Source organism: Dipodomys ordii, unplaced genomic scaffold (genome assembly GCF_000151885.1).
Source record: "Dipodomys ordii isolate 6190 unplaced genomic scaffold, Dord_2.0 Scaffold57, whole genome shotgun sequence".
NCBI classification, from domain to species: domain Eukaryota; kingdom Metazoa; phylum Chordata; class Mammalia; order Rodentia; family Heteromyidae; genus Dipodomys; species Dipodomys ordii.
In genome coordinates, this window is record NW_012267273.1 from 2267943 (window position 1) to 2293300 (window position 25358).

The window sequence follows — 25358 nt, forward strand, 5'->3', positions numbered from 1 at the left end:
AAGAAATAGTTGAAGAAAAAGAATTGAATATACTAGACAGAAGGATGTATTTTGTTTCAGACTTTCTCTCTTTTGAGAAGTAAAGCTTTTGAATAATGCAAATGATATTTGAAATCTTGTACAGATCCTAAAAAGCCTCCCACTCCACAATAAAGATAGATTCTTGAATTTATAAAATCATAAGAATACCCACTCTGGTCAACAGTGTATTTATCTCCATAAACATTCTATTCTCACAGTGGATTCTTAAGTATCTGATAAAATGAATAAGTTCCAAACAAGTGATGTACAATTTCAGATGTGATTATATAGAAAAATTCTGTTCAAATAAAAAGTGACTTATAAATCCTTCCAAAAGCTTGTATTGTGTTTGTGTATTTAAAGCATTTTATCCTTGATGTGTAGTGCTTAGTTTCTCTTTTGCCTTTCTTGTTTTATTTTTTGTCTTTCTCACAAGAAAGGGAGCCACCTTTTATGACTTCCAACCTGTTGGCTTGTCACCAGTTTCTTGTAAATCTCTGACTTCAGAAATCGAGGGAAAGAATCTTTGGCCATGAGACTATAGATTAACTTCTGAGCCTCATCAAAACATTTGATAGTAGGTTCAGCGATATTCTTTGAGATAAGGTCTCTGGTACTGAAGTCAATGTTAATCTGTGGAAAATAAGGTTACATGTCATCAGATTCCTTTAGTCAGAGAATGCACAGTTCACTTGGATGGGTATGCATCTATATCATTTGAATATTTCCCAAACACTGCGCTAATCTAATGCAAAACAGCAGAAAAGTCATGAATTCAGTTTTTAGAATGCAGAGCAAACACATGGCTCAATTATTTTTCCAAGTTTGAGAGGAGTAGCATTTACAATAGCAGAAGTAAAGCCTTATTTATGATTTAGATAAAGTGAAGATGTAAACAGTATTCTTTATGTCTTGAAATGTCTTTTCTTTCTCATCCTCTTCTCTAGTCCTTTGACTGAATTCTTACAATGCATTGTCAGTAGACAAAACAAAATTGAGAATGTACTAGAGGTGTCTACATTTCCTATTCTCCACAGTTTGCCTTGCTGTTCCTGTATCACTGTTTTTCCTATTTTTGTTTCCTTTTGCATGAAACTCTGTTCACTGATTTTATCCACTTTTACAGATGCTATATATCAAATCTATATCCCTGAATCTATATCAGTATCTGTATCTATCCTTGTCCTTTTAACTCCTGCCAGCAATAAATATTCCTAGCAGTATGTAACAAATATGCACTAATGGATCTCACTATTTATCTGAAAAAAAAAAAGATAAAATGCCCCTAAGCCTCCCCCCCCTTTTTTTGGATGGCCCTGGTCTTGAAGTCAAAGCCTGGACACTATCCCTGAGCTTCTTTTCACCAAGACATCATTCTACCACTTAAGCCACAGCTCAAATTCTAGCTTTTTTGAGTTGTTTTTTGGAGATAAGTGTCACATGGATTTTCTGTCCTGATTGGCTTTGAACTGTAATCCTCAAGTCTCTACCTTCTGTGTAGCTAAGATTACAGGTGTGAACCACAGGTGCCTGGCTTCTAAGTCCAATTATGAAGTACATGATTAACTCTATACTTAGTTCAGAATAGTCTGAGAATCAGGCAATGTCTTATTCAAGAGAAGCTATTTAAACTCTAAATATTCACTAGTTGTGTAAGGATTTGAATCTTACAATTCCAAGTTCTACAAAGACAGGTGCTATATCTTATTTATCACTCTTTCCCAGAATTTAGCAGAATAACTACCCCATAATAGGAAATCAATACATATTTGCTGAATATAAAAATCTCATAGGACAAGTAGGAGAGATGATAAAAATGTTAGAATTTTGTGGTCTGGTGAAATAAAGGCTATAAATGACCATTTATGCTGCAAAGAAATGAACTTAAATCACAGACAGGACTGCAATTAAATTTCTCTTCAGCTATTAACTTGCTGTATGGTGGATATTCAATTTCTGAAGTGTATAACAGAAGACTAATTGCAGACATCTTCAAGTTAGTTATTGGATGTATAAGATATGAAATGCCAAAATATTCTAGGAAGAAGTAAGGAAAAAAGAAAAGTCAACTTGAAAAGAAGAATCAAAATCCGCTATTTCATAGATGATTTCTTTCTTTAGGGATTTCAGATACTTATTGACCTTTCATACATTTGTAATTTTATTCACTTGATCTCAATATTTGATCATTCATCAAAGTTCCAGATAAGGTTGTCCCCCCCAAACTAGAAAAAAAAACTTGCCCATGCATGGACACAGATCATTTAAGATCATTAATAAATTTCATAAATTAATTTTGACCTTGGTAGCCTTTGTTGAGTTTTTTTTTTTCTTGGTCAGTGGTGGGGCTTGAATCCTGGGACTGGGTGCTTTCTCTCAACTCTTCAACTCAAGGCTAGCACCCTACCACTTGAGTGCCACAGTGCCACTTCTGGTTTTCTGGTGTTTAATTGGAGATAAGAGTCTCACGGACTTTCCTGTCTGGGCTGGCTTTGAATAGCGAGCCTTGGATCTCAGGTTCCTGAGTAGCTAAGATAACAGGCGTGAGCCATGGGACGACGTAGGTGATCTGTTTTAATATTTCTGAGATTTTGCTTCATCATCTTTTGTCTACGGATATTTCCTGAGTTAGAAGTTATAAGAACTGAAGAACATGTTATATTCATTTTTATCTCATTTACAGTTATTAGTATCTATTATATTTTTCTTAAATAGGCCAGTTATATTTGGGGAAACAACCAAGAGTGACATAAAGTATAATTTTGATTGAGAGCTGGACAAAGACAAGTGAATTTATATAATTAACAGGTAAATGGGTGATATTGGATATCACCATGCTGAGCCAGATAAGCCAAGATCAAAATTTCAACTATCGTATGTTCTTACTCATTTTTAGAAACTAGATCTAAAATGATGGTGATGATGATAAGGATAATGATGATGGGACATATTCATAAAATGAATTCTATCCTGTCAACAAAGATAGTGGCAGGGGAGATAAAAAGTATATTGAGAATATTGCACATACAGAGTATTTATGTATTCATATATAAATGTTGCATATATATATATGCAACATTTATATATATATGCAACATTTATATATATATATATATATATATATATATATATTAAGACAGGCTGAAGATAGAGGAATGAATAAACCTGGACAATTCCTATCAAACTGTATGCATTTCCCCATGTAAGGACATTTTTTTCCACCAAACTATCTCTCCCTCCTTCCCACTTGCCTCATAATTGCTTCTTAATATTTAAATCTCTGGTAAGTCTCCTCCCAATTTAAGACTAAATATAAATATCATCTTCAGAGTTTACTTGTGGTTTTAGTTTTTTTGAAATTCTCAACAGATATTGTTACTTAGAGAATTTTCCATTTGGAATATCTCTCATGAATACATAGTATGAGGTTCCAATAAATATGTGTCATGAAATCAAGAGGAGAAATACTTTTATATTTGTTCAGTATCATTTTAAAATTTTAAAGAAAACAATTCTGTTTCAACATCATAATAATGATACTGAAATATAAAAAAACTTCCGGTTCACACTTGCTCCCTACATTTTTCTAATTTGCCTGTTTTTCTTACCAAGGAGCTGCCAACCTCAGCTCTAGATAAGCAGAGACACTGTTTCCAGGAAATAATCAGTAGTTTTATGAAGATGTATCTTGGCATTTCAGTTTATGTCATTGACAAACATCACACCCACATGTTTATATAAATGCCATTATTTTCCTCCAATTTGTACAAGCTAGAAACAGAGTCATCTTGAACACCGCCTTCTTCTCTGATTACTTACTGAAGGTGTATACTCGATGTGAGATATTGTATCTTTGATCTTTCAAATTCACAGAGATCTTTTTAAATCTCACTTTTATTCCTCCAATAATTCCATAGTTAACTCCTTCCCTGCTTTTTCTGATGCTTTCATACCATCCTTTCTTCTAAATACTTTAAGCAGTATTACTATATCAATTTTCACCAAAATTTTAATTTTGACATATGAATATTCAACTAAAAACCCATTTTTTTTCTTTTCTTTTGTCGGTCATGGGGTTTGAATCCTGGGCCTGAGTTCTGTCCCTCAGCTCTTCAACTCAAGGCAGGCACACTACCACTTGAGCCACAGCACCACTTCTAGTTTTCTGGTGGTTTATTGCAGATAAGAGTCTCATAGACTTTTCCTTCCTGGGCTGGCTTTGAATAGTGATCCTCAGATCTCAGCCTCCTGCGTAGCTAGGATTATAGGCATGAGCCACTGGCGCCCAGCTAAAACATTATTTTTGTGATATGAAATTTTAACATCTTACGTGGGCATTTTCAGATTCTTTCTGATTTAAATGTTGTTTCCAAATCAACTTGTGCATTTTCCTGCAGCAGCCACGAAGCTGGTTTATGCTATGCTGAAAGTGAATTTTTGCCTGAAGCTTTTGATCATGACATTTCACCATCTACAAGTCCTCAGGTCCCATGACTGTGTCCTGCATAGCTTTTGTCACTCCCAATGATTTAACTGAAATTGAATACTCTTAACACAGAATAATCCGTACAATTTTCTTGTTATATATTATTTCAATTTTAAAATCAAGATACTTGGTTACTTGCTTAAGCAGACCTTCACAGAAAAACTACTATTAGTTTTAATAGTTTAATAGTTTTAATAGTTTTACTATTAAATTTTGATGATCCATCCAGGTGCCAGAGGCTCACGCCTGTAATCCTAGCTACTCAGGAGGCTGTGATCTGAGGATCGCAGTTAAAAGCCAGCCCGGGCAGAAAAGTCCTTGAGACTTATCTCCAATAAAACACTAGAAAACCAGAGGTGGCGCTATGGCTCAAGTGTTAGAGTGCTCGCCTTGAGCTGAAGAGCACCGGGATCGCCCCCAAGCCCAGAGTTCAAGCCCCATGATCGACCAAAAAAGGTCATTGTAACCCCTCTGTATGTTATTTTCACAATAAAAAAAGAATCTTTTTGATGATCAATAAAAGGTTTTTGACAAAGGCAATTCAATAATTTAAGATATGATTTAATCTGAGGATCATTTTCTGTTTTTTCCCTAGTTCTACACATCTTTAGGACAATTTGTAGGGAAGATATTTATTGCACATGCTCTCTTTCAGCTTTCCTTTTTGTGCAATTACCATGAGCTTCACATTCCCATTTCTTGCTTGCAGCTGGCCTACAACAAGCTTGATCCACATCTCTAAGCCCTCCACCATTTTTTCTGATATTTTGGCCTAGGATTGCTTTGAACTGAAATCTGCCATACCCTCAAACCTTCAGCCATTTTTGTAACTAGAATTACAATTGTGAACCACTGCTATTTGTCTTCCACCTTTTCTTTTCTTTATTTTTCCTTTGTCCTTACTGATCTGTCTTCTTTAATAGTACATTATTCTAAATGATGACTTCAAAATTAAGATAATCATAAGGATATTTAAATAAATTATTTTAAATTTAAAGCAATAACTATTATTTGATTATCAATACCAATGTACTAAATCCTCATAGACTACAGTGTGCATATCACACATGAATATAATATAAATAATATTACTTATTAATATGATTTTCCAGGTTTGGGGGTGAATAGTCTAACACATATCTGAAAAGTAACCATTTTCTGCTTATAGTCTTCCTTAAATTCATTTATGTGGGGTGTTTATTGAGCAGGTGTTTAACAGTATGATGGAAACTTAAGATACAAAGATTATACTGAAGTCTATCTAGAAGACAGATTTGGAAAATCAATCTAAAAGAGAACAGATGCTGTTGGGAAGGAAGCTTCTCAGAAGGAAATGAGGGTTAAACTGATCTTGAAGTATTATTATTAATGGTGCATATGTAAAAAGGGACTTGCAATGCAGGTATAAATTACACGAATATCTGTGGAGCTTAAGGAGGGAAAGATCAGTTGGGAGTGAAATAAGTTGTTAGATCTTGTAGAACTTTATAGCCTTTATAAGGGGCTATAAACGAAAAGATTTTAAGGTGATAATGTAAATACATGTTTGAAAGGAAATATAACTATTTTCTATGTGGTGTTATCAAGTGACAAGAAAGAAAAATTAGGAAACTATATCAGAATGGACATTTGGTAATATTGTAGGAAATTAAAGAAAGGAGTACCATTTAAATATGTTAAGAGAATGTGATGACTAAAATTTGTAACAGTACTTATGAGCAGGTATAAGAAAGTTTTTAAGAAAAGCCGAATATATATATATATATATATATACACACACACACACACACACACGCACGCACGCACGCGTGCGTACACACACACACACACACACACACACATATATATATATAGTCAAACATATTATAGAAAGTGCCAGGAAGTGAATGAGACATGAAGAAATCATGAATAACTATCTTCCAAGGATCAAGGTAGAACCCCAGGCCAGAATTGCTATTCCCTGAGATTGAAAATACATGGACAGAAGAGGTTTTGAATGGAAAACCAGAGTCAACGTCTCCTTTGATCAGTTTGAGATGATCTTTCAGAGATGAAGGGATAGAGATCATTAAGAGAATAAGCATAGACAGAACATAAATGAGAACTGTCTCCATTTACTATAGTATATGGTGGGTTATAAGTAGGAAAGACTAAGTGATTCTTATCTCTAATTAACTACCAAAAAGGCCAAAGTGGAGGTGTAGCTCAAGTGGCAGAGTGCTAGCTTTAATCAGAAAAACTTAGGGATAGCATAGCTCATGACCAGTTTTTAGCTCCAAACCCAGACATACAGATGCATGCATGTACGTGTGCGTGCACACACACACACATTTTGATTAATAGGATGTGATAAATGCTGTTACATGCTAGTTGGAAATCTATTCTGGTGACATACAAAAATAAGCTATCCAGGCTGCCTCATCTTTTTTTTTTTGCATTTGTTTGAGATTTCAAAATGAAAATAAGTGACAAATGTTAGAGTTTATATTTCTTCTTATCTATCTTCTCCTGAACTGCACAAATTCTGGAGATATTTACATAAACTCTGTCCTCAACTTACATTCATCCCAAATGTGATTATTTTGGCAAAATCATCCTGGATACATTTCTACCTTAAATATTAAGCCAGATGAGATATTGACCTTTTAGCATACTGAATGCATGACCCTAAAGTAGTGGATATGTAAAAGGTGAGCTTTCCAACTGAATGAGCTAAAAGGAAAACCTGAACTCCTTAGGAGCTACAAAGATGTGTGAATATTGCTGAGCATCTTAATCAATTAGATTCTGCACATGGGCTGAAGCCTGTACCAATTGAAGTAAAGTCTTACTACTGATATAAACAATTACTTTTTTTTTTTAATATTTTTTGGTATAGATCCCATTTAGTTTCAAGGACTTTGGAAACATATCATTTTATTTATTATTCAAAAAGTCATAAATCATTCTGCATATCGGTGACAACTATACTGCCAATCAGAGAACACAATCCAAGATTGTGCTGCTTTTGAAATGACAGCCAAGATGTCACCACAACCGTTTAGAGACTTTTAAATCCTGTCAGTTTTGAAAAGGCCCTGACATAGCCGACACAGACAGCAATTCACTGCCCAGAAATGTCTACTTCCTAAATGTTGTTTGTGGTACTTGTTGAAAAGTTAAAAAAAAAACAATTTTATTATAAAGAACCAGAATATTTTAATTCTAAGATCATTTTGTTATCTAAAAGTTACACAAGACAAATTCCATTTTTTTTCTCTGCCAGCACTTTTCAATTCTTTGGCTTTCAACAATTTATTTTTGCAGAAATAATACATTTTAAAACATGCCTTTTGACATTCTTGTGACCCTACACTATGCTTTATATATTTCTAAATAATTTGAAGGAAATATTTTCAATTGTGCTACCACATTCAAATTAGCCTTTCCTCATTTAGAATGGATAGTGTAGCAGGAGATGGTGTTTATGCAAAGGATGTGTGCATGCATAAGTAAAATACTTTAGAAAAAGAGAGCAAGCATCATCTTTGGCCTTATTCACTACTGAGCTTAAAATTAGTATTCAAAGAAAAGCCATCCAGAATCATGTTTTGCGGTGATCTAATTCTATTTAAATACCTCTGACCCTTTTATATTACTTCATTTTCATTTCTTTTTGTCTTGGTACTGGGGCTTGAACTCAGGGCCTAGGTGCTGTCCATAAGCTCTTTACCTAAATATGGTGCTCCTCAATTTGAGCCCCAGCTCCACAGTTTTTTTTATTTTTAGTGAGTAATTGGAGATAAAAGTCTATTGGACTTTCTTATGTGTGCTGGACTCAAATTGTGATCCTCAGATGTCAACCTCCTGAGTAGCATATTAGAGATGTGAGCCACCTGAGCATGTCTTGTATCACTCTATTTTTTGGCATCATTAAAGACAAATTATACACTGAAATACAAAGTTGGCTGTTAAAGATGAAAGTAGCACTCTGAAACAAACACATCTAGAAGGAACTGTATGCAATTGTTAGCATTGGCTTTGGTGACAAAAATAAATGACACAGTTGGGTGGTAGTACTAACATCTGGAAGGACATAAGAGAAAGGAAAGAAATAGAACTCACGAGCACCTTCGTTAATTAGACAAGTAGTCAAAATAAAGATGGGATTCAATAGAAACCAGATGCCTCTCCCACTCTGTGGCATAAAGGAGATGACACATAGAAAATCTGTGTATACAGATTGCTAAGAATAGATGTTTGAATGCCACAACTATTCAGGAACAGCTGAAAGGCAGTTGGATTGACTGGTTTACTTCTCCAAAACCAACAAAGTAGTCCAAGGTTAAGTGACACTAAGATAGAAAGGAGTTTGAAGAACACCGAAGTTTTATGGTTTTAATTAAAGGCATAGATGGTATTTTGAAGGACAAATGATACTGCAGATTATTTTAAGAAATACTCTTGAAACTTTTATGCTCCTAATGCCATTTATAAATCTGGGATTTATTGTTTTAAAGTTTATATAAATTAGAAACAAAATGAAAAGTGTTTTGTGTATAAAAGAGGGTAGAGCTGGGAAGTTGGCTCAGTGGTAGAATGCTTGCTTTGTGTGCATGAGGCTCTGGGTTTTATTCCTCAGTGCAACATAAGTAAAAAAAAAAAAAAAAGCCAGAAGTGGTGTTATGGCTCAAGTGGTAGTGCGCTAGCCTTGAGCTGAAGAGCTAAGGGACAGTGCCCGGGTCCAGAGTTCAGCCCCAATGACCGACCAAAAAAAAAAAGAGAGAGAGAGAGGCTATATTCTAAGTGACCAGAATATTTTATTTTTCTGCTTCTAGCACACACATCAAGAATCACAGGCTGTATCACAAAAACATAATAATGAGTAGTAGGTATAGGAAAAGGAATTCAAAACCTAACAGCATAAATTTAAGACTTCCCTCCCCATGGATTCTAATGACTGCAGACCTCATCATTTTATCTCAAAAGTTTGGTTCATTTTTTATCTGAAACATGTGGATGGTTGTAATCTCCTAAGATAGTAAAGTGCAGATAAAATGAGATAACCCACATGATAGCAATGGACATATTTCTTGCAGGTTACTTAGTTTTAAGTTTGTCTCTCTGCCCCCCACCCCTCTCATTTACTTCCCCATACTACCTCTTTTTTTCAGATTTGTTTAAATTTTGAGATGGAATAAGAATTCAGGAATCACTGTTGCATTGGTTTGTCCTTTGTCTGACTCTTTTGTTGCTCACAAGACAATATGTTGAGAATGAACTGTACAACTTGGGGGAGGGAGGGAGAGTGGGAGAAAAATGAGGGAGGAGATAACAAGTTTGAAAAGAAATGTGCTCACTATGATTACATAGGCAATCATGACCCCTCTGTACATCACCTAGACAATAAAATTTTTAAAATTCAGGAATCATTGAGATCCATTGGTTTATTTTCCACAAGATGTGCTCTGCCACACATCACTAAACGTCTTTCATTACTGCACTAATCTAGGCAGTATTCTTCTTCATGTGTTCTATCCATCTCTCTTCTCCTTATTTCTCTTTATATTCATATTTCTGCAGCATGCTTATTAAGTGCCTCTTTTGAGATACATGTATAATGTCTTGATCTCCCAGACATATTTCTGTTCCTAATGCAATCTTATCTGGTATTTTCTCATCACCACACTTATGAAAGCTTACTGCAATTTATTTTAGCTTGAGTCTTCCTACCAAGATGGCTAGCTTATCTATTCAGGCTCTATGATTGTCTATATCTTTAGGTATGCCAGCAAAATGCACAACAGACAGGAGATAACAAATTTTCAATTAGTAAATAAAACCTTAGAAAAATAACTAATGAGGACAGTCATATCTGACTGTAGCTAAGGGTGTCCACGTGGCTACTTGGGAAGAAGGTTTCTCAATAACTTTAACATATTGGAGAAGTGAAGTTTAAAGAAACAAAACTTTAGAATGGGGAATAGACATTGTCATTAGATTAACACAAAGAGTGACTACAAATGAATAGTTTATAGGCTTTTCTCTATCAAAATTTCAAGAATCTATTTTCTTCAAGAGAAAGTTCAACCAAATTTATTTAAAATACTTTACTTTAATGTTTTATCTTCAGTACTCCTATTTTTTTGGTTGGTCGTGGGGCCTGCACTATGGGCCTGGGGGCTGTCCCTCAGCTTTGAAGCTAAAGGCTAGCCACTTCTGGCTTTTTCTGCTTCTGTCGTTCTGAGGAATCAAACCCAGGTCCTCATGTATGCAAGGCAAGCACTCTACCACTGAGCCACCTTCCCAACTGCCAGTAGTGCTATTTTTATAAAGTTTATTTCCAATCAAATTAGATTTTAATGCAACTTGTCAAGATTGTTTCCACTGTACATTAAAAGCTTCATTTGAACGGAATCAGTTTCTACTTTTGTTGTATGTTTCTATTTCCTTACTGAGAGCCACCTAGTAAAACAAACTTGTGGTGCAAGTTTATTTTATATTTTCATGCTTAGAAGGAACTTTTCTTCACTATTGACAGATTTTATTCATATGAGGAAGTGAATAGCAGGTGCATTATATGCATATACTGAGGGTAAATAAAATATCAATCAGTAATAAATATTATATTGAATTAAAGCTAATAGCTAGACACATATTTTAAAATGCCCTTTAGAGAACCATTATATCATATTTTATGTTTAAAATTTAATTTTTATGTGTTGTGTCTTAACATTGATGTTATAAGTAAATATTCCTGGATTCATATGACTATAAAATAGAATCATATATGTGTTTACATATATGTATACAGTTATACATATATTCATATGGTAGAGTTTGAACATAGGGACTTGCTTATGGTAAGTATGCTAAGATTGAGTTATATTCCTCACCCTAAATTAGTGTTTTTAAAATCATTACACTACTATGATTTGAAATTCTCTCATAATTTTATAGTATGACTACAAAATTTTCCCATTAGTCACGTATTTTTCCTCTGCATTGGTTATTTTCCTTTTTAACATTAAAGAGAATATAAATTCATTGATTTCATTACACACATAAATTGACATGTTGAAGTGAAACCCCTTTTTACAATTACTTCATGATAAGACAACATAAGAAATACAAAATAAAAGACAAAAAGAAAAATGTCAAAAAATCCATCACTAAACTTTTAAATGCCAGTAATAGGAAAATACTGAAATATTATTTTTTTAAATAAGTTTTTCATTAGCCAATTAAAATTATTTTCTTAATAATTTCCAAATTTTATGTAACAAGTGGTCCAAATTGAAGGAAGAGTAAGTATGAGCCTAATCACTGTGGTTGCTCTGACCTTCCCAGGTTCTTCTACATACAACTAGTGATGATTTACACATATATTGTTCATGTAATACTGGCTACTCATCTACACATTTAGTCAAAACATATGATCCCATCATTTTTCCTTGTACCATTTTCTCCTGAACTCACTGATAAAATTCACTCAGTGATTTGCTCTTTTTTCACCTCAGTGTGTTTTTTCCAGTGTATTTTCCAAATGTTTTGATATGTATACTATTACGATATTCAAAGTTTGCTCACCTTCCAGCATTCATAGAACTTAGCTAACAGTTGTTTTTATTCTTATAAAATTCAATGGCCTATTTGAATGTAGTTACAAAAATAGGGGGGTTGAAATTTCTTAGTATCTATTTTACATGATGCAAACCCTAAACAATGTTTTCTTTGTTGTTTTTTTTTTCCCATCTCTTCTAGAAAAGTGTCTCATTTTTTTTTGGCCCTTCTAGATGAAGAGACTTGAAAATAGAGAGGTGAAATAGTTCACCACAGATTACAGAAGGAAGACATCAAGACTTGCTCCCAGGTTTAGCAATCTTTAAGCATTAGGATTACTCCTCTGCCATAAATAAATACCCTAGTCATGTCTCAACCAGACAAAAGTTGATGGCATAAAATGGAGAGCATACAAATAGTTGAAATCATTATCATCACAGAGACCTAAAAGTTTGTCTCTTGTGTGTGTTCTCTGCCTAGAGGATCAGAAATTGACAACCATCGTAATTATAGTTTACAGATGTGATCATTCACTAAATTCACTATAGTATAACTATATTTTTCTTGGTTAAATCAATAAAATGTGTTATGATACCTGTTTTGTGGATAAAAGAAATACAGCCATAGGTAGAAAAAAAAGTAAATTCGATTCAGATAACATGACTTTGTTATTGTTCTTTATTGTAGAATTTTCTGCCAATGGAAATTGCTTATAATTTAGATCCTTTGTAACAGTTAATTAGATAATTAAAATTGACTATAGAGAAAAGGTAAGTATTCTTATATAAATAATCTTAAATTATTTTGTATTTATGGAAAACATTGCATTTTTAAACTACATTTCAATTATATCAACTAATCTTGTCAAAACTACTCAATAAATTTAAGAACATTCCTTTTATTATTTCCATTACTGTCTACATATCCAATCTCATCTGCCATATTTCTGCTTGACTTTGAAATATTAAATACTTGTAATTTATGGACAATAATAGGAAACTTCCTATGTCAATACTAAATCAATATGCTTCTAGTCTGAGATATTATTTCTTCTTTTGTTCTTCATACTTAAAATATGACATGTTTTATAACTTACCTCTTATTTGTGAAATAATCTGTAAAATCTGCTCTCTAAATCTCCAGGTAGATTTAATAACTTTTCTGCTGTGATAATAATGAGCTTTAAATGTGGTCATATTATCACACAGTTTGTTTTATATGCCAATCTTACTTCTAATCTATGACTTCATTGTGGGAGCACTCAAATCAATATAATGAATCAATGTATTAAGAGCTACAGTACATTTAACATATAACTGATGGGATTATACAGATATATTTTGAAAAATGCACTTGTATGTAATGGTGAATGCCAGAATTAGAAACAATTTTTTGTAAATAATAGAAATGAGAATGCATATGTATTTGAGCATGTATATATAAATACATATGCTTTCTTCAACACATTTCTGACAGACACTTTCAGAAACATTTCAAGTGGACAGTATTTTTACTTAAAAAGATTCCTTATTTAACATGTATTTTTTAATCAAAATTATTTAGATGAACTGTGCACCAGTGGCTGCTGCCTGTAATTGTAGCTACTAAAGAGGCTGAGATTTGAGGAAGGAAAAGGCATGAGACTTTTATCTCCAATAAAGTATTCATAAAAGCCAGAGGTGATACTGTGGCTCAAGTGGTAAAGTGCTCACGTTGACCAAAAGAAGCTCAGGCACAGGGCCCAGGTCCTGAGTTCAAGTGCCAGGACTGGTAAAGGAAAAAAGGTGTATGGATAATTTATATAAAGCCATAAAAGTTTTATATACAAACATGAATATTATGCCATTTAGCTAAATCATTACAATGTACACATTTAATTTGGAAGGAAAGTTTAAAAAATAAGCAAAATTAATATTTGCTAAGACAGGTATGTAACTTTGAGTCAGCTGCATTTGAACAGACTAAATTTTCTATTAGAAAATATTCACTACAATTTGATTATAATATTATTGTAAAATGATTATGGCTAATTTTGTAAACTAATAAAAGGATAAAAATGGTTTTCAAACCAGTAACACCCTAACAAATATAATTTCTTATGACTGGCTTCAAACTATTTCCAGAAGTTAACTACCTTGGAATATTAATTAATTTGGTATATTAATTAATTATTTTCCAGAACATTAATCACCTTGGCAAATTTATAGACATTTACACTTTTTCAGAATTATTAATTTTTAAATGATAACTTTAAAATGAAGGGTACAAAATGTTATGAGTTAAAGTTATTTTCTCCTGAATTCCAGCCCATGCCTCAGATATTCATGTGTTTTTTGATGTTATAATACAGTAATAACTATTGTAGTAATTAACAGTCATCTAAAATTTCAACTACTGATAATAATGCCCCTATTTTCATAATATATTTGAATTTCACCTCTTCTTATCATCTGTCCCCACAAGCAAACAACTGTTCACAAATCATAAACCCTAATTTTGAGTCAGAAATTATAGTAACTGTTTCCTGTAAGAATATCTGTATTTCACTTTTGTAGGAAAGACGCCTAGAATTATGAGTTTGTGAGGTGCAAGTACTTTTATGTGGCTTTCTGTTTGCTTGCTATTTGTACATTATGCTTCTTGCTTATATCATATATTTGGCAAAACATCTAAAACAGCTTTGCTTCTACTTTATGTTTACAATTAAAATCAGATTATGGAAATGTTCAATGATAGTATTAATTCTGCAAATGACAGTGCAAATAAGGTGGATTCCACATAAAACACTTTTGTGGGAGCTGTTGCCAATGTCATTCCAGATTTTCCCCAAGGCTCTTTCTGCTAACTTGATCTTCAGGTCATACAAATTATGTAATAATTGTATCACATTCTTGGTTTATTTTACTGTCAAGGAAGTAAAATTAAGTTGGGATGTTGCTTGGTGGTAAATATCCTGCCTAGCATGAACAAGACCCGTCTGAGTTCAGTGTAATTCCCATCATTGATCACTTTGTAAGGGAGAGAGAAAAGCAAGGAAAGGGAAAGAGATGAAGAAGGGAAATGGGAGGGAAGTAGGAGAGAGAGAATTCAGGAGAGACAGGAGGGGGTCTCCTTGTAGAAAGTACAACATTATTACAGGTAATCAAGGAATCTTCTAATATATTAAAATTGAATAATTTACAGTGAAAGTGCTTTTACTCCTCCACATGGATTACTTTAAAAAATAATATTTAAGAGGACTATACCACACAGTTTGTTTCACTCCACCATTTGCAAAAGGAACAAAGATATATCATTAAATAAAACAATGTTTTAAAAATAGATTTTCTGACAAGTTGAAGGTAGAGTTATTTATTTGGAATTATTAGACACTAATTTTCAAAAGTTTGCATATGGATTAAGTGGGGGTGTGGCTCAAATAGTAGAGTGCCAGATTTGCACAAAAATGCCAAGCCAGAGTGCAAGAAGACGAGTCCAAGTCCCAGCACCTGTATATGTGGGCGCGTGCGCGCGCACAAACACACACACACACACACACACACACACACACACACACACACTTGAAAACAGTATTGCCAGGATAGAAAATTTTGTTATATGTGTCCCATGCATAGTAGATGTTTGAAACTACAGCCATTCTTCATTGGAAAACAGGATTCTATTACACTTCAGTGTTATGCATTTAGCTAATCTTTCTCTATCTTCAAACAGATCTGTTAGGAGATAAGAGTTTTTAGTTTCCTGAAGGATTTCACTTACCTCTTTTGGTGCATCAGCTACAATAAATTCAGAATAAATTCTCTTGGCTTTGGAAACTATTTTTTCTGCACATTCTGTTTTCTTGAAGTCTTCACAGGCAAGCCAAAATTCAACATTTTCTTCACTAAATTCCGATTTTAGAAATGTTCGAAAAGCATCTAGACCAGCTATATAACATATGTGAGAAATATTTGTTCAATAGAGAACAATAAAATGACAAAAATGAGTACATCGTGTTAGTACATTGACCATTTCCTTAGCAACCATTGGTAAATATTGATCAACCTACTTCATATAATATTTGCATCTTTTGGTATTGAACTTCAGAAAAATCTTATTTCTGATCAATAATCATAAACACAAAATATATCTTCTCTACTAACTCCACCCACAAAAAAAAGTGAACACTTTCTTTCAAGTTATGAAGAGTTTAGTAATTACACTTGGAAACTTTTGACGGTAACCTCATAGTAATTCCTGTAGGTTGTTTTTGAAGCCAGTTGCACTAATTTTAAGCCACATTAATATTATACTAAATGCAGAGTAAAATATCTGTTTCTCTGAGAAACAATTTAATATTCAAAGATTAAATTGTGCCAGGCACCAGTGTCTCATGCCTGTAATCCTAGTTACTCAGGAGGCTGAGATCTGGGGATCTTCTTTCAAAGACGGCTTAGGCAAAAAAAAAAGTCTTTGTAAGACTCTTATTTCAAATTAACCACTCAAAAATCATAAGTAGAGCCAAAAGTGCTCAAGGATAGAACCCAGGCCCTGGGTTCAAGCTCCACAGCTCACACACACACACAAAAGTATTCGTTTGGACTTCAAACAAAAGAGACACTGCTGTACTCTACTGGTTTAGTGACTAGATTGGACATTTATCATCTTTAAGTCAAGAAGTAATTGAGATATTTGATGTGGATACTTCTCTTTATTTGGTAATAGGCATCTTATTTTGTAAGGCAAACAAAGAGGCTGTTCCCCAATATTTCCTAATCAAAATATATGACCTCTTCCATTCTCCTTCCATGTAGCCTTTGCACAGTATTTGCTCCTGAACATTTCTTGGGCAACTTTTAACTAAAGGATACAAATAAGTCTTCTTACGTGAACACATTTCCTTTGTCTTGGTTAGTATATGCTTAAAAAAATTAGTAACCACAGACAGGTCATATAATCTGTGATTTCTATCTGTTTCATCTTTCCCTTTTCTTGTTTACAGTCAAATATAGGCCATTATTTCTTGCTCTGAGCACTTACTTGTGAGCACTTGTTTAAGTCCTTACTTCTCTGCTGTTCTCATCAAAGTGTACCCTGAAAGAAATTTACTTGAGATGGCTAGTTTTGCTAATTATGGCTGAGTAATTTATATCTCTGACTAGGTAACAGGTTAGAAAGATCATATCCCATCCTCTCCAATGATTAGGCCTCTTCAATATGATAAAAACCATTTAAATCAGATTCCTAGTCTCATTCTTCATGGCAGTTCTGTTCCTGACTGAGGCTGTGCATGTTTAGGAGAGGGAAACCCTCTTGCTCCATTCAGGGGAATTTGCCTTCCAAAACACTGATAGTTTTTTCCTCCACCTGCTAGGAGGGCCCTGTGCATGAACTCAAAGCAGCTCTCCTCAGGCTTCAAGATGAGAAACATAATCTTTCAAAAGTCAAGATAGAGACAAAGGAATTTTATGAAGATATTGAGAATAAGGAAAATTAACAAGAGAGAATGAAAATGAAAGAAGAAAGTTAATGGAAAGGAAACTACACCAGTTTTTATTTATTTATTTATTTTTGTTGGTCGTGGGGCTTGACCTATGGGCCTGGGCACTGTCTCTGCGCTCTTCAGCTCAAGGTGAGCTCTCTACCTCTTGAGCCACAGTGCCACTTCCTGTTTCCTAGGGGTTTTATTGGAGATCAGAATCTCATGGACTTTTCTGTCTGGGCTGGCTTTAAACAGTGATCCTCAGATCTCAGCTTCCTCAGTAGCTAGGATTAGAGGTGTGAGCCACTGGTGCCTGGCTATATCAGTTTTGAAATAGGAAATAGAAGTCGAGTCTTGTAAGAAAAAAAAATCTTGAACAACATTTAGGTGTCTAAAAAGTTGGATTAAAATGATTTAACATTTTGGTTTCTTTGAGTAATGTTGAAACAAGAAGTCATTGTGAAAGGTTTCAGGTAACTATTAAAATTCTCAGTAGAAACATTTGAGAATGTAGATGTCATTAATAAGAGAGTGCTATATAAATTTAATTAACTTGCATTTAAAAATACATCCAGTAGTTTCCTGTGACACAGATTTAGGTTATAAAACTCCTTTTAGCAACACTCAATTAAAAATTTCCCTGAATTTGGTCCAAACAATGATGCATTTGGGAGGTCTAAACAGAATCATTTTAAAACTTATGTATAAGAGATAAAATATGCTGTATAATACAGGAAACATTGTAGATTCATGGCTAGTAATATTTTATGTGTGTCATTAAGACTTTAAACTCCTTTTCAGATTATCTACAAGCATCTAGAGAAATGGGAAGAGATCAAGGAATTTTAATAATTTATTTATTTTTTTGGGGGGTCCGGTTGTGGGGCCTGAGTGCTGTCCCTTAGCTCTTCAGCTCAAGGCTAGCACTCTACCACTTGAGCCACAGTGCCACTTCCGGCTTTTTTTCTTTTTGCTTATGTGATGCTGAGGAATTGAACCTCGGGCCTCATGCATGCAAGGCAAGTGCTCTACCACTGAGCCACCTTCCCAGCCCCAATTGAATTATTTTAATTATTATTTCTCTACAGTTTTAAATATAGGCTACTCGGAACTCAATGTATTCCTTCCTTGGTGTAATATGACGTACAATAGTATTAATGCTTAGGGCTTCAAATATGCTCAGATTTCTTGCTTGGCTGACACTCTACCACTTGAGCCATACTTTCAGCCTATTTGATAGTTGTTTTGAAGATAGAGTCTCATGGGATTTTCTGCTCAGGTTGGCTTCCAACTTTAATCTTTTAGATGTCATTCTTCTAAGTAGATGTGATCACAGGCATAAACCAGGGCCTAGCTACACATACAGCCTTGAATTTTAAAAGGTAGCAAATAATTTTGGAAGAGTGTAGTAAATGAAATTAAAGTTATTTTTTGAGAGTGCTTTGTGGGATGGACTAGTAAACTCTCTTAGGTGTAAAAGAGGATAGTGAGCAGAATAGGTAACAAAGGAAGTGAAAGCCACATGATTAAGAAGGCCCAAGCTCAGTCAGTGCATGAAAAGTATATGTTCAAATTGACTAATATAATTGGGTGAATGCTCTAGGTATGTATGTTAAAAAAACATGCATTTTCTTCTTTCTGTGAGTATTAAATAGATAATCCTAAGATTTATGCAAGGAAAGTGATTGCCTTGATCTCGTAGGCCTTTGGCCTTTGTTCAGTGAGTCAGCTTCATAGAAATCCCTCACTATGTAGCTGCCACATCATAACCAGCAGAAATACCTGATGAGATTTAGCAAATGTATGTTTAATTGATTACATCTTTAAGAGAAAAAAACAAGCCCACCATCCAAAGTTAGCAACAATGAACATCATTCCCATATGTCATTAATTGGATTGCAGGATTTATATGGATTATTTATGTTAATGTTTTAGAGAGTTCAGTCTATATAAATTTATATATACATAAATAGAAATGAAATATTTCAGCTTTATCATTTTCAACATTTTCTCATACTATTTTTATTTTATTACTTTAAATGGAAATTTCATTCAATTAATATACTCATTATCTCACTGAAAATATTTTCTACAGGAAAGGCATGGTGGTACATGCCTGTAATTCCAGACGCTCAGGGAAGAGGAACTGCAGGTTCACAGTGGAAGCTAGCCTAGGATAAATTAAGCCATGACCCTATGTGGAAAATCAAAACAAAACATTAACTAAAACATAAAGGGCTAGACCAGGAACAGGGTTCAAATAGGAGTGGCTTTTGTTAATAAATGCATGACCCTGAATTTTATCCCCAGGAGTCTTAAAATAAATAAATAGATAGATAGATGAACTAATAAAACATTTTCATAATTTTATATATTATTCTTTTCCTTCATGGCTGAGAGAACTGATGCAAGCAGTTCTAACAAAAACAGAAGTTGTAGATACATTTGTGATTACATTGAACACATTATTTTATCTCAATAACTGGAACATTTTGTTTATATCTGGCCCAGATTTTCTTAATTCAACTTTGTATTAAATATAAATATGTATTCATACGTGATACTATACACATAGTTAAACATGTTTTCGTAAGTATTAAAGTGAGAATAACTTGAGATGTATATTCCTTAAAATATGTGTGTTCAGTTTATAGGCTATGTAAAACAGGTTCTTCTTAAATTTTTCAGGTTTTAAGAGTTTGCACGTTTCTTTCAGTTTGCACAATAAGCAGTTTTTATATGTTAAATGACAAGGAGAATCAGAAAAAGAAAAGCTTCTTACTTGCTACTTGTTATTTTCCTTTTACCTTAATATATATGAACTATCCACAATTAAATATTAAGGCAAACCCATTTCTCTATCTAAGCTTTGGACCTTTAAAGTTATGAGTCTGGGAAGCAGCGCTGTAGCACAAGTGGTAGAGTGCTTGCCTTGAGCTGAAGAGCTGAGGGACAGTGCCCGGGCCCAGAGTTCAAGCCCATGACTGACAAAAAAAAAAAAAGTTATGAGTCTGTTTAGAGCATTCAGATTTCTGATCGAATTGAGACCCTTGAAATTATTAAGCAGGTATTCTGCCACTTTGGCCAATCAGAAACTTTAGAGTCCTATTTTAAGATGTATTTGCTGTAGAGAAAGTAATAAAGGGGAGGTGAATCTGATCTCAGAACATTGAATGCATGTAACACATAAAATTTGCAGTTTTACAATGAATATATGCTAATAGAATGGTATTTTGGTTTGCATCTTACCTTGATTGGCTAAGAGCGTGTCCATGTTTTCAGACCATGTCATTGCTTCTGTAGTTGGTGACCTGTAGAAACAACATCTACCCTTGACAATATCATTGTGATCTTTTTATTTTATATCCTGCAGTAATACTTGAATTATATTTCTGAGTTAAACTATACTATTTATAAACATTTAAGCTTTTAGTTAAATGACATAAATTTGTATGTATTTTGGTACCAGAAACTTATTTATTGATCTAACCAACAGTGTTTGTAATATTTGTAAATATTGTAATAAAGGCACTAGAGAGATGTTTTATTTGAGAAGCAATAGTGAAATTACTATTAATTTATAATTGTTCACTGTTAATTTGATCCACTCTCAAAATATTAGTTCGATAAAAGTGATAATGAATGTAATATTTTTAAGGTTTCACAGTTATAAGAAATATCCATTTCATATTTGTGTATCAAAAACTGTATCAAGAATACCAAAGATTTGATTATCTTTAAGATATTTTATTTCAGTGTTTCACAAAGAGTCAGATTTTATGTCTCTTTAGACTGGAATACTTCTAGTTTGGGACTGTTTTATTTAAATATAAGAATTTGTCAAGATAGAGTGCTAGTTTTTGAAAGCAGCCAATATTAATAGATGTAAGTCTTTTGGAGAATGTATACTTTAGGGTATATGATACAGAAATAATATATTAGGTTTAAGATTCATATTTTCTGTGACACATCATGCACTATTCCTCTTTAATAAACAAAAATCTTAATAAACAGTCTTCTATACACAAAAAGCCTCTACTTGCAGCCAAAAAGACAAGGTGTAGCTGTGATATACAAATATATAGTCACAAGAATAGATGAGAACATTTAACCTTTAAATTAAAATTATTGAATTAAAATAAAATAGTTTCATATCTAGGAAATTGCATAGAACTTTTGCATCTGCACATCAAGGTAACAATCTTAAATATGGCTATGTGATATGATAGCCACGCTCTAATTTCTTCCAGGTAGAGGTCGTCAATTTTATTTATTTATATGTTAGGACATACCAAACTGTGAGAACAGAGATATCTAAGATATTATTTTGAAGTGGTACATTTTAATTTAAATGGGTAATTGAAAAGATTCAAACTGCTCAGATTTCATCTTTCATAATTAAAGAATGAAACAAAATCCTAGCGTTAATTTTACATTGTAGAGCATTTGTGCATTGTGTTACCTTTAACATGAAAAGTCTACATTTCAGGTGTTACCTATGATTTAAATGTTAAATTTTGTAGAAACTCTAAAATGACCATAAGGTCCCTTGAAATGTGCTGTCTTAATACATATCTGTAGGCCAACTTAAATATAGTTATTAGTACATCATTAGAATTTAAAACAATTTATTACCTGTGGATATATGCTAATGCACGGGACACAGAGAAGATTTGAAACAGGATTTATCCATTTTGAATGAGGAACAGGGCAAAACCCTGAGAAACAGAATCTAGGCAAATTCACTCAAGGATAAACATCTATTACCTAATTCAGGTTTAAATTCTCCAGTAATAGGACAAAGCATTGTTCTCTTCCTGCATTGGGAACAGTAAGAAATACTGGTTGAAACTGTTAACAAATAATCAATGAATGATGATCAAACTTTATATAAAGGTAGATATTAAAACATTCAATGGAAAAGGGGACAATGGCTTTCTAGATGCTGGTAGACTACAGTTGGTACTACAGACTATATTGGAAAATATAGCTAGATTGTGGCAGTTAAAACGACACAAGGTCATGTGTTCTGGGGTAAGAAAGGGAAAGTTTACTTGAAAGCCTCCCTGAAAGGTAGTGGAGCATGGTGCACTTCAGGAACTTGGAAACAATGAACAATATCAAATGAATCTAACAGCCAAAGACAAAGTGAATAGCTCACCAGGACCTTATCAGCTGTAAAAACTGACTCTGAAGGATGGAATGTTTAAATAAATGGTAGTCGTACTTATTGCTATCATTTATTTGGGAAAACTGAAAACAAAAAAGAAGAAAAATCTAGAAGATGATGTTCATCTGAGACAAATTGTACATACATGCTTTGAATTGCAGAGATGAACTAAGTGCTACAAAGACATACATGTGGAATATTATAAACAGTAGAATTCCAGGTACTCGAGTATTCCAATATTAAGTAGGATACACAATATGCTAACTGACTCTAAAGGGAAAAGTAGCCCATTAGCTCTTTGAAGTTATATATTTACTTGATGTAATTATTATAGACATACTCAAATTTTTATTCTTTATATTACTGTACACCTATGTTAGAAGTAATACTGTACTTTTCAGAAAGTAGATGATATGTAATTATTTTAGGGAAAATCTTTGCTTGTTGAATTTAATTTTGAAATATTATATATATATATTGTAAATTGCTGAAAGTGCAAATTATTGGCAATTTTAAACAAACTGAAATAAAATATTTATCATAGCATTAGTATGTACAGCATTTCTGGATGTTTACAATGTACAGTGCATGAATTACCAATGAGAACAGTAATCAGAAATGTTGGTAACTGGGAAAACATTTCACAGAACTAAAATAATAAAGGGCAGAACTAAAATTCAGGTGCAAATATGTGTGTGTGTGTGTGTGTGTGTGTGTGTGTGTGTACAACTCAAACCCATTCCTCTTCATAAAATGACTAAGTCTGTGTCTACTATGGCTGCCCATTGCCTGGAGCATCTAGGATAAATGGGATGAAGTAGTTTTCTTCCATTAGGGTTTTATCATATTTCATGCCAGTGCTTTATCTAAATAATAGTTTGGTTGTGGCAATTAGTTACTTAATGTTTATTACAAGGAAACTGTGTACAATGCAAAATAAAATAGTATATTTCATAGGTTATTTATTTATGAAAAGTACAAGATTTTTCATTTTAAAAAGTACTGGGCACCAACAGCTCTTGTCTGTAATCCTCAGATTCACAGGAAACTTAGATCTGAGAATTTCAGTTCAATGCAACAGTGCACAAGAAAGTCTATGAGACATTTACCTCCAATTAACTACAAAAAAAGCTTGAATTTCAGCTGTGGCTTATGTAAAATACCGCCCTTAAGCAAAAAAAAAAAAAAGCTAAGGGACAGAAACCAGGCTCTGAGTTTTAGCTCCAATAACAGCATTAATTAATTGATTAATTAATTAGTATCAGAAAATAATTCTACTCAATAAAAATTATAGAAGTGGCTGATTTAAAATTGTATTGGGGTGGATGATTTTCTACCCTTGCAATCTCTTAAATCAATCAACAAGAATCCACCTTATCATTATATATCTGAATTTTTGTTAAAACTTTAACATAGGCTTTGTCTAGCCTTCTCATTTCTGGATGTGTATGTATGTATTTCCTATCATTTTTTAAACACTTAGAATAGGTTTCTGCATGTGTATGATTTGCCATGAAAATTCACTGTGTAGCTGGAGCCAAAATAGCACTTAGTATTTCATGGGGTTTTGGCTGATTTCCTGTCTGTTTTCTTCATTAAGCAAGTGCCATCAAGGCCAACAGTACCGATATTATATGTCCGGAGAAGAGCCAGGCCAGATGGGAGCTGCATGAAAGCTACCAGTTATGCTGCTAATTGTGCCAGCCTGAACCAGTTGTATTGCATTAAAAAATGTGCAATCCAACAACTTAGCTGTTCACACTTAATTAGCAGTGTGCTGGAGAATGGAAAATTCAAGCAAGGATTCCTTGTGCCCGAGGAAGTGCCAGCTGCTTCCTTATCCAGCATTTGATATTTCTTGAAAAAGTTTTTTGGAAAGTTTTGAAACAACACATATTTTTTCCCAGGATAATATATAGGTCTCTAACACCACTGGTAATTTTGCAAAACATCACATAGATACAGAATCACGGTCTTGCTCCACTTTATAATCTTTCTGTATCTAGCCAACCTGAAGAATTTACTGACAAAGAAAGACAAATATGTCACATGTGGTTGATATGTTTTAGAAAGGAAGAAATTAATCGAGAAAGGAGAAAAATCAAGGAGGACAACATAATTGTATTTATCAGAAATGAAAGAAACAAAAGAGGTAGAAGACTTGAATGTTTCGTTTGTGTATCTTCCAAAGTAAAAATAGCTTTAAACAGCAACTCACTTTACTGGCATTTTTCGTTCCACTCTGTCACAGTTGATGCCGAATTTCTCTTTCTGACTTATCTTCAAGCTGAAGGTAATGTGACAGCAGGAACATTATAATTAGTATGAAAATACCTTTCCCTAGGTTACAAATTGGCGTTCTTTAAATTATGCTACTCTCAGCCTTTTCCATTTTCTTGTTAACTTTTCTGTGGTCAAAACATTTTAAATTCTAAGTAACAAACAAGTCTTCAAATAAATATTACATTTCTCTGAGTCTGGTTTATGATATCTATTTCATTTGAAAGTTTACTTGCTGAAGTTCATATGGATTTATTTATAAGTCAATCATTGCTCCAAAATGCTTATTATATTTTATAATATGTGTTTACTATTCACCTTTAGTGTTCAATCTATTCAAAAGGTTATTTTACTTTATTTTGTTCTTTTGCTTTCAGAATGTGTGAGGAAAATCCCTC

General features: G+C 33.4%; 1 protein-coding gene across 1 annotated transcript; it reads right to left on the reverse strand.

Annotated features, from left to right (window-relative positions):
- Nucleotides 1-450: 450 nt before the first annotated feature.
- On the reverse strand, nucleotides 451-24961 carry Rgs21 (regulator of G-protein signaling 21). Its single transcript, XM_013021782.1, has 4 exons — nucleotides 24899-24961; nucleotides 20760-20836; nucleotides 15809-15975; nucleotides 451-654 (listed from the first exon to the last, which is right to left on the reverse strand). The coding sequence occupies exons 1-4, from the start codon at nucleotides 24907-24909 to the stop codon at nucleotides 451-453; spliced, it is 459 nt and encodes a 152-aa protein (XP_012877236.1). The 5' UTR covers nucleotides 24910-24961.
- Between the last annotated feature and the right edge of the window lie 397 nt (nucleotides 24962-25358).